The sequence below is a fragment of the Mustela erminea genome, chromosome 19, assembly GCF_009829155.1.
Source record: "Mustela erminea isolate mMusErm1 chromosome 19, mMusErm1.Pri, whole genome shotgun sequence".
Taxonomy (NCBI): Eukaryota; Metazoa; Chordata; class Mammalia; order Carnivora; family Mustelidae; genus Mustela; species Mustela erminea.
Genome location: NC_045632.1, coordinates 13305470 through 13320484, shown reverse-complemented (window position 1 = coordinate 13320484; position 15015 = coordinate 13305470). Strand labels below are relative to the sequence as shown.

The 15015-nt window shown below is 45.8% G+C and overlaps 1 protein-coding gene across 5 annotated transcripts in view; it reads left to right on the top strand.

The window, feature by feature from the left end:
- LOC116579356 (zinc finger protein 671-like) overlaps positions 1-8961 on the top strand; it is a 55863-nt gene extending 46902 nt beyond the window's left edge. For 3 of the 5 annotated variants that reach the window (XM_032324619.1, XM_032324622.1, XM_032324618.1), the window contains one exon: positions 5216-8961. In XM_032324619.1, coding sequence (XP_032180510.1) covers positions 5216-7329 — 2114 coding nt within the window. In that variant the 3' untranslated portion in view covers positions 7330-8961. Of the gene's footprint in view, positions 1-1929; positions 2194-5215 lie in introns of all 5 variants that reach the window. The other 2 variants (XM_032324620.1, XM_032324621.1) reach the window with 2 other exon arrangements.
- Positions 8962-15015: the final 6054 nt, after the last annotated feature.

Below are 15015 nucleotides of genomic sequence, written 5' to 3'. Positions count from 1 at the left end.
TCCCTTCTCCACACCTCCTACCTCACAGACAATGGTCGCTTTTCTATTTGCGGACATGCAGCAGTTCTTTCCTTAGATCTCCAGTTGAGTTCACAGGTGTTCATAATAATTTAATAGCTGTCTAGCTGAATGCCTGGGACCAGACAAATCTAAGGTCTTCTACTCCTTTGCCATCTTGGGCTCTTCCTCTTTACCCCTGTTTTTTTAATGGGACAGTGTCACCATCTTCTTTTAATGTAAACATTTAATACTGGAGGTTAAGTTAATTTTTACCAACACAGAATTTTTGCAAATATATGAAATTTCCATTTTACTGTGTAGTTTATATTATACTAGTTAAAGTCATTTCTCTACATGTATCCACTCCCTCTTTTTAAAGATTTTATTTATTTGAGAGAAAGCATGCATGAGCATAAGCAGAGGGGAGGGACAGAGGGATAGGGAGAAGCAGACTCTTCGCTGAGCATAGTGCCCGATGTGGGGCTTGATCCCAGGACCCTAGTATCATGACCTGAGCGAAAACCAGATGTTTAACCCAGCTGCCCCTGTATGTATTCTAAAATAGCTGCTTTGGGATGATTTCCATCACCTGTATCATAAATATAAAAGGGACCTTGATTCTAATCAAACAGCATCTCAAATGAATAACTTTTAGTTAGAGGATAAGAAAGTCATCAGATGGGGGTGCCTGGGTGGCTCAGTGGGTTAAACCTCTGCCTTCGGTTTGGGTCATGATCTCAGGGTCCTGGGTTCAAGCCCTGCATCGGGCTCTCTGCTCAGCGGGGAGCCTGCTTCCCCCACCCTCTCTGCTTACTTGTGATCTCTCTTTGTCAAATAAATAAATAAATAAAACCTTTAAAAAAAGAAAGTCATCAGATGATTTTAGTAGTTAATATTCAAAGGACATTTTATTGAAATGTTTCTTCTGATGGAATAGGTGTAAGTTTGAATCCTCAGAAAACAAGGGTAATACAAGAGTACAATGAAACTAAACTTTTGTGGTTTAAGCCTTCCATAGTCCTTATCCTTTGACAGAAGCAAAGCAAAGCATCTTCGCTGCAAATGAAATGGATCTCCAGCATTTCCATCTAGTTGATCTCTCAGAGCTAGACACCTAAGACATAAAACAAATACACATACCATCTTGGTTCTGGTTGGTTGAATCGTGCCTGATGAGTTTAATACCCACCTAATCAAGTCCCAACAGTGGAAGGTCACATAAGTCACTCTGGTAACTGGTAAGAAGAGACTTCAAAAGCACAGGCTGGTTATGCTGGTGCAGCCCTGTGGGAAGTTTTCTAACATAAAGAATGAGTTGAGGGACGCCTGGGTGGCTCAGTTGGTTAAGCAGCTGCCTTCGGCTCAGGTCATGATCCCAGGGTCCTGGGATCGAGTCCCACATCAGGCTCCTTGCTCGGCGGGGAGCCTGCTTCTCCCTCTGCCTCTGCCTGCCTCTTTGTCTGCCTGTGCTCGCTTGTTCTCTCTCCCTGTCTTACAAATAAATAAATAAAATCTTTAAAAAAAAAAAAAAGAATGAGTTGAGGAGCATCTGGGTGTCTCAGTTGGTTAAGCAACTGCCTTCAGCTCAGGTCATGATCCTGGGGTATCACAATTGAGTCCCCCATTGGGCTCCCTGCTCAGCAGAAGCAGAGTCTGCTTCTCCCTCTGACCTCTCCCCTCTCATGCTCTCTCTCTTTCAAATAAACACATAAAATCTTAAAAAAAAAAAAATGAGTCAAACAGTTCTGCTACAAAGACCAGTTCATTAAGGATAGTCTGTTTAGAAAGACAGAAACAGTCTTCTGTCCCACTCATTACCTGCCATCCTACTTCTTAAGAGAGAGGTGGCATTAAGAGGATTCAGTGTTGTACAGTTATGTATTATGCTCTAGTAGTGCTCCATGTCCTTGTATTTTGATGTCTTCCCAGCTGCCTGTGGTCTCATATTAGGAGCCCCATCAGTGATTGGGTGGACTGTCGCCAACTATTAATTGATTCACGTGTCACTGCTTATATCTGACCCTCCTTTTGGAGAGTGGGCACACCCGGAACTCTCCTGTATTGCGGGTATAGAGTGTGGCGTGACTGCACACCCTGCCGCTCCTCTCTGCTGATGTCTGGGACCTCTGCAGGGCAGCCCCTGGGGCATCCAGGCACCTGGATGAAGGCATGCCTCCAGCATGCAACTCTCCGGTGAGTCTGCTGCTCACTCCGCTCAGCCGCATCTGACCACCAGTGACTACCTTTCACTGCATCCTTGGCCAGCCCACTCTGTTCGTGTCTACAATTTCTTTCTTTCTTTCTTCCTTTTTCTTTCTTTCTTTCTTTCTTTCTCTCTCTCTCTCTCTCTCTCTCTCTCTCTCTTTCTTTCTTTCTTTCTTTCTTTCTTAAAGATTCTATTTATTTATTTGACAGATCACAAGTAGGCAGAGAGGCAGGCAGAGAGAGAGAGGAGGAAGCAGGCTTCCTGCTGAACAGAGAGCCCGATGCAGGGCGCTATCCCAGGATCCCAGGATCATGACCTGAGCCGAAGGCAGAGGCTTTAACCCACTGAGCCACGCAGGCGCCCCCATTTCTATGATTTCTGTATCTTTGTTGAACAGCTTATTTTGTTTATTTTGTATCTTCTTTTGTTGAGTCGTCTACCCTTGTTTTCTTTTCCTTTTTTTCTTTAAGATTTTATTTACTTATTTGACAGAGAGAGAGATCACAAGCAGGCAGAGCAGCAGGCAGAGAGAGAGGGGGAAGCAGGCTCCCTGCTGAGCAGAGAGCCTGATGTGGGGCTCAATCCCAGGACCCTGAGATCATTACCTGAGCTGAAACCAGAGGCTTAACCTACTTAACCACCTAGGCGCCCCAACCTGTGTTTTCTTGTGCCTCACTAAACTTTGTTAAAACAATTATTTTGAATTTTGTCTGATAGGTCTCATGTCTCCATTTCCTTGACTCTGTTTTCTGATGAATTACTGTATTCCTTTGATGGTGTTGTTTCCTTGATTTTTTGTTTCTTACATCCTTGCGTTCATGTTTGCACATTTGATGATGTGGTCGCTCCTTCCAGAGTTTGTGGTACTTTTGGTCAGGAGGGTCCTTCACTGACAGGTGGGTGCAAGGGTGTCAGCCTCATGGGTTATGGCCATTCTGGACCTGGGGAGGGCCCAACGACAAACTCTCTGGCCCCCATCAGCACCGGCAAGGCCTCGGGAAGAGAGAGCCTTATGGCCAAGGCTGCAGTGTCCAAAGTAGCAGAGGAGACTTCTGAGGAAAGCCTGGTGGCTTTTTTCCAGGAGAGTATCGTGGCAGAGTTGAGGCCAGTGCCGAGTCCGAGTCTTAGGTACCCTGGGGTGGTGGCAGCGGCCCTGGCATCTGATGGGCTGGCACTCATGGAGCAGCCACAGAAGAGGGTCTGGTGTGCGGGCTTTTTCAGAGTGACAGCAGTTTTGGGCCCTGGAACACTGATTACAACTCAGTCGTCTTCATTTGCTTTGTGAGTTGCAGCCATGAAGTTGGGTGTCTGTGTGTGCATGGAGACCCAGTGGCTGTGAGGTCCTGGCATCAGGCTAGCCTATCTAGAGGGTATTTCCACTCCCTTGAGTCGTCAGTGGACCCGATGCAACTGGGGGTCAGGGTCTGGAGTGAAGATCTGGGGCCCAGGACACATGCAGCTTTGGGGGGGCGCAGTCACGGTCCTTGTCCTGGAGGTGCACAGCAGCAGCTCTGGAGCAGGGGGAGCCGGATGCAGGAGATTTATAGCCACTGGGTCCATGACAGTGATGCATGTTGGTCAACTCAGTGGCATAGAATGCCAGTGTCCCCTATGCGGAAGGTGGCGTGAGTCGGCTGAGCAGGGACCACAGTAGCACCTGCCTGGTGTAACTGATACAGACAAAACCAGCCCTTCTGACCCGTCCCCACATCTCTGCTAATAAAGTCTCCAGCTGTCCTTTCTGCATGCTTGTGCTCTCCTTTATCCCCCACTGTGTAGTAATTGGTTTTAACTGGATTTTTGATCCCTCTGAAGCTAATGTCATTCATGGGCAGCTCTTGAATTCATTTTTGGTGGGGTGAAGGATGGTATCTCCACTAATACCATTCTGCTGACATCGGTCACATAGGGTACTTCTCTGGGTCCTTTGTATCCTGAGTAGCTCTGGGACAGTGCTGGCCATCCACTTAGCCTGTTTTCCTCCAGTATTTCTTTTCTTTCCATTCCTTCCTTTCCTTTCCTTTTCCTTTCCCTTTCTTTCCTTTTTTTTTCTTCCCTTTCCTTTTCTTTTTCTTCTTTTCCTAAGTAGGCTTCACACCCAGCACAGAGCCCAGCACAGAGTCCAACACAGAGCTTGACATCATAACCCTGCAATCAAGACCTAAGCTGTGATCAAGGGTCAGATGGCCAACAGAGCCACCCAGACTCCCTTTCCTACAGTATTTTTAATCCTCCTAGTACCCTGTAGTTGCTCAGGAAGGCTTACAGGGAAGAGTCCTTTGTGTGTCATAGCATGGACATGCTCCAGCATGACCAGGTGGGCTCACAGGCACAGGGCCCTGTTTCTCGTGAATGGCAGCTGGGAAAGGTGTGATATCAGCTCTGTGTTCAGATCATACTGGGTACCTTTGTTTGTTCAGCCAGAGTCTGGTTTGATTGCCAGTGGCCACACCCCGTTTCTGTCTTTCCTTCTTCACTGTTGACAATTTGTGGACTTCTGGGATCTACTCCTTTGGTAATTCCATGACTTGCAGTATGGGGTTAATCGGAGCTTCTCAGGCCTCTACATCTCACCCATTTCTCCCAGTGCTCTTTCCTTTCTGTGTACCCCAGCATCCACACTTGGCCAGTTTGCCATGAGATGTTGACATATGCTTAAATTGACTTTGAACAGCAGCAAATTTCTTGTAAGTAGATTTTCCCGCAGTCTTCTACTCAGCCAAGAAACAGGCCAGCTGGAAGCTATGGACAGAGAGTAAGTTGTAGATCCTGGCTCTCTCCCTTGTGTCATACCTTAGTTTTGTATTCTTCTGGCTAGTGCGCGTGCCACGATACTTTGGCCTTAGGGGCCCAGGAGTGCTCAGCGGCCACTCCTTCAACTGTGTTCCATCTCTGGTGTCTGAAAAAAGCCTGCCATACACTCATGCCCAGATGAGCCAGATGCGTGTGTGATGGGCTCACCCCGCGCTACAGCAAGCACGTGTTTCACCAGCGTTTCTCTGTTTTCAGGTTGCTGCTGTGGAGCAGAGGATGAGGAGGCCCCCTTTGCACAGAGCGCTTCTGTAGGCGTTTCACAGACTGGGATGCCCAGGGCCGCTCTGTCTTCCCGGAAGACCCACCCCTGTGAGATGTGTGGTCCCGTCTTGAAAGACATTTTCCACTTGGCTGAGCTCCAGGGGAAAGAAAACAGCCAGAAACTGTTGAGTTGTGGGGCCTGCGGGAAACGATTTTCTTTCAGTGTGAGGTTGGAGCAGCAGCAGCAGCAGGAGCAGCCCACGGGAGCAAAACCATTCAGAAACCGTGTGGACAGGGCCTCTGCTGTCAAGAGCTGGGGATCCGGTGGTTCGGGAAAGCCCTTTACCTGTGGAGAGGTTGAGAAGGACTTGCTGTCTGGCTCGGAGCATCTGGGGCAAGAGGCCACTTGTACTGGGGAGAAACCACACATGATCCCCCAGTGCAGGGCAATGTTACAACGCGAAAACAGTCGTGGTGCTTGGGGGGGATGTGAGAACGCCTTTGGTCCCAAACATACAGATACACAGGACCAGGGTGTCCACCTTGGAGGACAGTCCTTTGTGTGCAGTGAATGTGGGAAAACTTTCAGCACTCATACTGCTCTCCATTATCACCACAGAGTTCACACTGGAGAAAGGCCTTATGAGTGCAGTGAATGTGGCAAGTCCTTTACCCGCAGACATAGACTCAACATGCACCTAAAGGTTCACTCAGGTGAAAGGCCTTATGAGTGTAAAGAATGTGGGAAATCTTTTATTTGTAGGTATGAACTCCAGTATCATTATAGAAGTCACTCTGGCGAAAAACCTTTTGAGTGCAGTGAATGTGGGAAGTCTTTTACCTATCGCTCTGCCCTTAGTTATCATCAGAGATCCCACAGAGGAGAAAGGCCTTATGAATGCGGTGAATGTGGGAAATCTTTCACTTCAAGCTCTGCACTCAGGTATCATCACAGAGGTCACACGGGAGAAAGGCCTTACAAATGCAGTGAATGTGGGAAATCCTTTCGACAAAAACATTCTCTCTCAATACACCAGAAAATTCATAGTAGAGGAAACCCTTACAAATGCAACAAATGTGGGAAATCTTTTTCTTGTAGTTCCAGTTTCCATTATCATGAGAGAATTCACACAGGAGAAAGGCCTTATGAATGCAGTGAGTGTGGAAAATCTTTTATAAGTAGTACTGCCCTCCATTATCATCAGAGAGTTCACACTGGAGAAAGGCCTCATGAGTGCAGTGAGTGTGGGAAATCTTTCAGCACTCATAGTGCTCTTCAGTATCATCGCAGAGTTCACACTGGAGAAAGGCCTCATGAGTGCAGTGAATGTGGCAAGTCCTTCACCCGAAGAAATAGCCTCAATATGCACCTAAGGGTTCATTCAGGTGAAAGGTTTTATGAGTGTAATGAATGTGGGAAATCTTTTATTTGTAGGTATGAACTCCAGTATCATTATAGAGTTCATTCTGGAGAAAAACCTTTTGAGTGCAGTGAATGTGGGAAGTCTTTTACCTCTCGCTCTGCCCTTAGTTATCATCAGAGATCCCACAAAGGAGAAAGGCCTTATGAATGTGGTGAATGTGGGAAATCTTTCACTTCAAGCTCTGCACTCAGGTATCATCACAGAGGTCACACAGGAGAAAGGCCTTACGAATGCAGTGAATGTGGGAAATCCTTTCGACAAAAACATTCCCTCTCAATACACCAGAGAATTCATAATGGAGGAAACCCTTACAAATGCAACAAATGTGGGAAATCTTTTACTTTTAGTTCCAGCTTCCATTATCATCAGAGAATTCACACAGGAGAGAGGCCTTATGAATGCAGTGAGTGTGGAAAATCTTTTATAAGTAGTACTGCCCTCCATTATCATCAGAGAGTTCACACTGGAGAAAGGCCTCATGAGTGCAGTGAATGTGGTAAATCTTTTATCACTCGTACTGCTCTCTCTTACCATCACAGAGTTCATACTGGAGAACGACCTTATGAGTGCAGTGAATGTGGGAAATCGTTTAGGGGAAAATCTAACCTCTCTCAACATTGGAGAGTTCACACTAGAGAAAGGCATGGTTCTATAATGAATATGCAATTTCCTTATTCAGCATAATGCCACTGGTGAAAACTCTTTGAGGAGACTTTTGCCTGATTTGAATCTTCTACGGTGGGGAAATTCCTTAAATTTATCTTGTAAGTATGTGTGGCCATGTTGCATTTTCTGAATTGTCCAGAGAGCTCTCTAGATTTTTGTAACTGACAGTTCTGTGACCCTTTCACCTCTGCCAACTGGTAGGTCCGCACAGTGCACATCAGTCCTCAACTCAGAGAAGTTGACCTCTGTTCTTAGAACTGGAGCAGATTAGCAGTAACTTGAGGTCTTTTTGGGGTCAGCTTTCCCTCCTCCTTGAATACCTTCATGTCATGGACTTGCATCAGTGATGACCCAGAGAACATCATGAGTTTGGCCGGCAGCTTACAGAGAATGGCTACCTTTTTTCAGGAACGTGTTGGTCGCATGTGATACTTGTGATGAGTTTTTCCAGCTTCCAAGTCACAAACTGGAGAACTGTCTTCTCCACATTGATTTGGATTAAATGATAATCAAGGCCTTACTGTTTAAGTCTTTAATCATGAATGTTCTACTTACTGTGTGGAGGAGTAGTTTATAAATAGATTTGGGCTCAACAAGCATCAAATGGTAAACTTCTAAGAGTCTCAAACTAGCTGTGCTTGAGGAGAAAGTGGAGGATGGCAGGAAATAGCTTGCCAGTTTTGTTTTGTTTTAAGTAAACTCTATGTCCAACTTGGGGCTCAAACCCCAAGATCAAGAATCAAGCTCTACTGAGCCAGCCAGGTTGTGCCAGTAGCCTGCCAGTTTGGACTAAATTTGCATTGATTGCTGCCTCACAGCCTCCTAGCAAAATCTGCGGGGCTTTCTGTTTTTCGTTTCAGGTCTGGATGACGTGTGTTTTAGGAGCCTCAGTGACGAGCCCCAGGAGGGAGCAGATGTGAGACTCTTAGTGCTTCTGCCAGTGACATGAATTTCTTCCCTTACTCGAAGGGGGTCTCACAGGGGATGTCAGCACTATTAACCTCGGCTTTACAAGCAGCCATGTGCCCTGATGTCCACAACCCACTGGGCTTGGGTCACTGGTTGAAAGACCACAGTGGGCAGGAGAAACCATAATTGGTACAGAAACACCTAACAGGAAGGGGAGGAGGCTGCAGCCAACTGGATGGAATGTGCCTCTTCTAGAAATGGATCCAGACAAGTTTCTGTGACAATGACTAGGATCAGTGTGTACACAAATCTCAGGATCTCCGGGCATATTTATCTTGTGTAGGTAAAGTCATTGTCAGAGAAAATAATTGGAAGCTATTGGCGATCCTTTTAGCCCCTGTGTTCTCCACGTCCAGGCCAGTACTACACACAGAGGAATACAAGAGAGTAAAAGGGACTGGGGGGAGTCAGTAGTTTGTTGATGTGGCCCTTAAGATCCAGGCAATGTTCCTGTTAACACCAGCGGAACCGTCCTTCACTGCTGCCTGTGTCTGCAGACACTGAGGTAAGACTGAAGCCTGGAGGACATGGAACAGGGTGGTACTGTCAGCATAAGGTTGCCAGATCTATTTTTATTTTGAGCCAATTTTTAAAACTATATAAAGGTTTAAATTACAGATGCTAATAAGCTGCATATATTTAAGAGTGTACAATTGAGGGCGCCTGGGTGGCTCAGTGGGTTAAGCCGCTGCCTTCGGCTCAGGTCATGATCTCAGGGTCCTGGGATTGAGGCCCACATCGGGCTCTCTGCTCAGCGGGGAGCCTGCTTCCCTCTCTCTCTCTCTGCCTGCCTCTCCATCTACTTGTGATTTCTCTCTGTCAAATAAATAAATAAAATCTTAAAAAAAAAAAGAGTGTACAATTGATAAATTTTGACAAGGATATGAATCTCTGCCACCATCATAATCCTGATAATGACCATATATGTCATGCTTTATTTACCTCTGGCCTACTACAATCTCTCCTTACCCTACCCACCTCTCCGGGGAACCACTGTAATTTGTTTTACAATGGGAACCAACCACTTTTTGTTATTTATATATTTGGAATGAACTTTTTACTCTTCCCCACCCCTCTGTGATTTCCTTTGTGGTATGTAATTAGTTTTTCATCAGTGATGTTCTGCAAGTTGCTCACTTTTCTGTCTAGATAACACCCTTATGTTGGCATATACCGCTGTTACTTGATTCATCTTTTTTATGGGCACTTAAGTTATTTCTAGATTTTGCCTGTTGAAAATAAAGGAGTCAAAAACATTTGTGTCAGTACTTTTATATAGATGTAAGCTGTTTTTATTTTTGAAAAATAAAATTAACAGTAACTTAATCAACTAACTTAATTAACTAAATTGACAGTTAACTAAATTAACAATTTAGTAAATTAACTGAATTAACAATTTAGTAAATTAACTAAACAGTTTAATTGGGGGCACCTGGGTGGCTCAGTGGGTTAAGCCTCTGCCTTCGGCTCAGGTCATGATCTCAGGGTCCTGGGATCGAGTCCCGCATCGGGCTCTCTGCTCAGCAGGGAGCCTGCTTCCCTCTCTCTCTCTCTCTGCCTGCCTCTCCATCTACTTGTGATCTCTCTCTGTCAAATAAATAAATAAAATCTTTAAAAAAAAAGAACAATTTAATTGTTAACTTAATTAACTAAAATTAACAGTAACTTAATGTTTAGTACCTGAGTCATAGGATAGGTGAATATTAACTTTTGAAAAAACTGCACTGCAATCAAAATGATTGTTCACTTTTGCATTTGCATCAGCAGTGGATGAAAAGTCCACTTCTTCTGCAACCCTGCCAATATTCGATGTGGCCATCCTTTAATTTTGCGCAACGTAGTAACTGTGTAGTATAGTTTTGATTGCATTTCCTGAAGGAGTCACGATTTTGAACATTTTTAATGTCTTACTTGCCGGTTGGAAATCTTTTTTATTTCTTTTCCATTAACATCATTTTCCTATTTTCTTGTATGTGAGTTACAGTTATTTTCCTTTTCATTTACAAATAAGACAGTAAAACAAAGACATGTTTAAAAGAAAACCACAGGCTTGGAATGGAGTCACTTTGCTACAAGTGTATTGCCAAACCCGGACTTGATAGCTAATGTGATTGCAATTTTTCCCTTTTCCTCAGTCAGTCTAAAGCTTCCTGGTCCCGGTGGTAAGGTAATCCTCCTAAGAAGTCTCCACTTTCCCCTAAAAGGAGGTGACTTTGCCAAAATAATTTTTTGTGTGTGTTCATAACGTCCTTGTCCTGCTTGTCCTGCCTTTAAAACTTTTCTGGCCCTCTGATTCCCATTCTATTTGTTAGATGGGATGCTGTCCAATTCATAATGGTTCAGTAGAGACAATCTGATCTTCAGATTTACTAAGTTGAGTATTTTATTTACTTATTTAAATGCAATTAGCCAAAACTAATATAGCACATTAGTTTTGGTGTAGAGTTCAAGGGTATTGTTTTTTAGTAGCGCTATTTTGGAGTTGTCCTGGGTTTTAAATAGATTGATCATCATTTTTCTACATGGAGTAACTGTTTCTGAGTACTGGAAGGCTATTCATTATTTTTCCTCTGGTACTTTTGTATCCTGCACTGTCATGGCCAAAAAAAGACACGTTTAAGTTTAGGGTGCATTCTTACCATCACGTCGGGACTTTGTTACGTGCAGAATTCAGAAATACAAAAAATCCAGCCCCACTCTATAGTATTTGCCTATTTACAAACTAAATTCTCCCATGGTGAGAATGGATGTGCTGAGAAGCTGAAAAACTACTTGGGTGTTTGGAGGAAAACTAAACCTTGGCGTGTGCAGGAGACGTGACAAGGCCAGGCAGACAGCAGCTGTGGGGGCTGGGAGCTGACTGGAGGTCTTCAGGAACCTCACAGGCAGAAGACGTTAATCTTGACAGACCAGAGTGAATGGACGTCCCTGAACACCCTGACTGGTGACTGGTGATCTGTCTGGACGGTCTCACCTGAGAGCGACAAGGTTTTCGTGTCCACCTGCTGAGTTCAGAGTCGCATCCTCCGATCCCACCCAGTACACTGGAAGAAATTCTCACCGTAGAACGCCAGCCTCCAAGTGATTTAATTCCATCTCTTTCTGTAGTAGTTGACTGCGGTCCCCAGTGTCGACCTTCCGTGCATCTCGCAGCCAATTTCCGGACAGCTGTCTCACGGAGAAGCCAGCTGGGCGGGGGAAGGGGCACGGGCGCTGGGCCACTTCCGGTCTCCCGCCCCTCACCGGGCCAGGAAGGATTGGGAGCCGGGTGGGGCGGGGCCTCTCCCGGAAAAGACTGGGATTTCCGCCCCGGCGGCGGGGGTGGGGGCTCACCCGGAACATCCGGATCAGGGCTGGCCTCCCTCTCCACTCAAAGTAGAGGAGTCGAGGCCCTATAGGGCCTCTACCAGAAAGAAGGGTGTCCCTAAGGGGGGCGTGTGGGAACATGCGGAGGCCTTTCCCACCCCACGGACACACGCGGAATCATGGTCTCATCTCCGAGGCTATGCCAGGAAGGGGTCTGCAGGGGGGTCCTGGTGCGGGCTGGGAGGCCCTGGTACCGGCTGGGAGGCAGGGGTGGTGCACAGAGGAGACACCTCGAAGTTGTTGAGTACCCATACTTCGCTGGAGGCGAAGTTCCCACCATCAGTCCTTAAGGCAGTGCTCTGTCCAGAGCTCTGGCCATCCGTGCCCCTCAGGGACACAGCACAGTCCGCAGGTGAGTCCTCCATTCCTCCCGTGTGCACCTTCAGGACCGCTCCGGCGCCTCTTGAGGGTGACGGGGTGTAGACTGGAATAAACAGCGGATTAGGTTGTCCGCGATCATTTTAAGGGAAAAACGTGAGGCCCGAGTTTGTCCACAAATTATGACTTGGTTGTGCTGTCCGGGCACAGGGGTGCGAGAGTACCTACCCTTAGTGGACCAATTGTACTAGGTTAGGTCCCTGTCTCATGACAAAATCCAGAGGCCGAGGAACAAATGGGGCTAAGAAAGGAATCTTAGTGAGGACAAAGGAAGGAAGACAGTGGACTAACCTCCCAAAGACTGACTCCAAAGTGCTCCAAACACTTCCGGTTTTATAGAAGGAAAATGTGGGGCCAAGGTAAGTGGGTACTTGCAGGTAGGCAGAGAAACTCAAACAGATCCTTGTCCTGGTGTCAGTCATGGGTGGGGACTTACTGGCTCAGGGCAGTCCTTAGTGCTACAGGGTGTAGTTTTGGTTCCCATCAGGGGATGCCTTGCCAGCAGGGTCTTCCATCTGAGTGAAGAGACAAGCTGGAAAGAAGAACCTGACTAGAAAGTTTAATAGTAAGAAAAACTATGGGTGAAGCCACCTCAGGCCCTCCAGCCAACCTATTAATCTTGAAGGTTTAACAAGCACCTTAGCCTACATGATTGATTCACCTGTTTATCTGTAGATCATGCATTCTCTCCTAGGATGAGCTGAGCACTTGTGAATGCCACAAAGCAATACAGATCCTTTTGCACAACCTGTAAGTACTAAGGAACCAGACCCCTTGCACAACCTCCCAGCACTGTGATCCCATCTATAGATAGTACCATCGAATCTGTATGTAGTCAAGAAATGTTGTGGACCAATGTACTCCCTATACTGGTTCACTGTCCTAACTTTAAAAACCCGCAGGCAAGGCAGAAACCTCAGAGCTGGCGTTTGTATGAGAGCCCACCTTCTCCCTAGGTGGCCAGCCTCCTGAGTAAAGATTATGATCATTTCCAATCACCACTTGTCTCTTCAATATTGACTTTTGAAGTGCTAGGCAGCCAAAACTGGGTTTTGGAAACAGGTATTTGAACACAGACACACACAGAGCAATCCATTCATATGAAAAGGCAATTTTAAAAGTATACCATACTGCAAACATTGTTTTTCTGCACCAGGTAGAGTGGTTAGAAGCTTTTCACTTTCAATGTTCATAAAGGAGTAGTAACCCATTAATAGCAGACAATCAGACATTCTTTTTCTTTTTTTAAGATTTTATTTATTTATTTGACAGAGATCACAAGTAGGCAGAGCAGCAGGCAGAGAGAGAGGGGGAAGCTTGATCCCAGGACCCTGGGATCATGACCTGAGCTGAAGGCAGAGGCTAAATCCGCTGAGCCACTCAGGTGCCCCGACAATCAGACATTCTAAACACTACATTTTAATTAAGAGAATAAACATGTGCTAATAAATTTTGCAGCCTCTGTTCTGAAATCCTGCCACTATAGAAGAGATTCATGTAAATGACAAAGATAAGTGCCCTGTCTTCAGGAACCACAACTAGCAGATGGAATATTTTACTCTGCATCTATTCTATCAAGACATTTCTTAAAAAACTAATTCTTGGGCTACCACCAAAGTGTCTGAGTCAAGAGGTCTCGGCTGTGGGCTGAGAATGAGCATTTTTTTTTAATTTAAAGATTTTTATTTACTTGACAGATAACAAGTAGGCAGAGAGAGCGGGGGAAGCAGGGTCCCTGCTGAGCAGAGAGCCCAATGTGGGCCTCGATCCCAGGACCCTGAGACCATGACCTGAGCTGAAGGCAGAGGCTTAACCCACTGAGCCACCCAGGTGCCTGAGAATGAGCATTTCCAATGAGCTGAGGTAAAGCTGATGGAGAGGACAGGGCAGAGGTGAAACTGAAAACCGGTTTTTCCGGGAAGGCCAGGCTGCCTCCCTGCACGCTCCAGTACAGGGACTCTGTGAGGAGCAGCAGAGCGAAGGGTTCTCACGCACACCTGAGTGCCTCTGCAGTGAGCCAAGCAGGGTAAAAGCTTAAAGGGCTGGAGTCCCAGGGTCTCCAGGGCAGAGAGGCCACAGGAAGCCACCAGCCACTGGCTTCTTTTGCTTGGAACTGCAAATCAGCAAAGGGGCCGCTAGATGCCAGTGGCTCTGATGCTCTACACCTACAGAGGCAAACTGAAACCCAACCTGGAGCAAAGTCTTGTAAGTGCGTAAATGGTGAGACCTACAAATGCCCAGTCATGCAAAGCTGTCTACGTTGGTCTCCGTGCTGGGCGTGGAGCCTACCTAAAACACATACGCACAAAACAGTCACCTGGTTTTCCAAGTAAGACAATTCCTTAAGTAATAGGCAGTCACATAACGTATTGCTTTGCTTTCCCTTCTGGTCTACAAAAGCCTTTACCTAATTTGGTTTGGAGCCATCTGAATGCATTTGGTGTTTGCACAAATAAGGTCTTTGAAATTTTCAGCTGATAAAAATAAAAACTGCAGGACTCATCCTTGTTCAGTGATGCTGTTATTAACGAGGGCTTCCTTTCTGCCCAGTGGGTTATTATAACTGGACTCCTTTTTTCACAAAATCATTGCCATTTGCAGTTGGAGCAAGTGTGCAAGTGTGCTCCTTGTTTCCATTGTACCTACCTCATTCTAACATAGACTATAACAGTAATTCTGCTTTCCTGTTTCCTGAGTTTTCCTTGAGCATAATACAAGGCATTTGAAGGCAGGACTGCTTGTCTTGTGCCTGAATTTCTCCTATACATCTACTAGAGCTCCTGAGACATGAGTATGTGCTCAGTGCACATTTGTTAGAACAGTGAATAAACATGACAGTTCTTTTTCTTTTTTTTTTCTTTGACATTTCTTTTTTTTTTTTTAAGATTTTATTTATTTGAGAGAGGGAGAGGGAGAGAGCCTGGGTTGTTTAGTGGGTTAAGCCTCTGCCTTCAGCTCAGGTCATGATCTCAGGGTCCTGGGATCAAACCC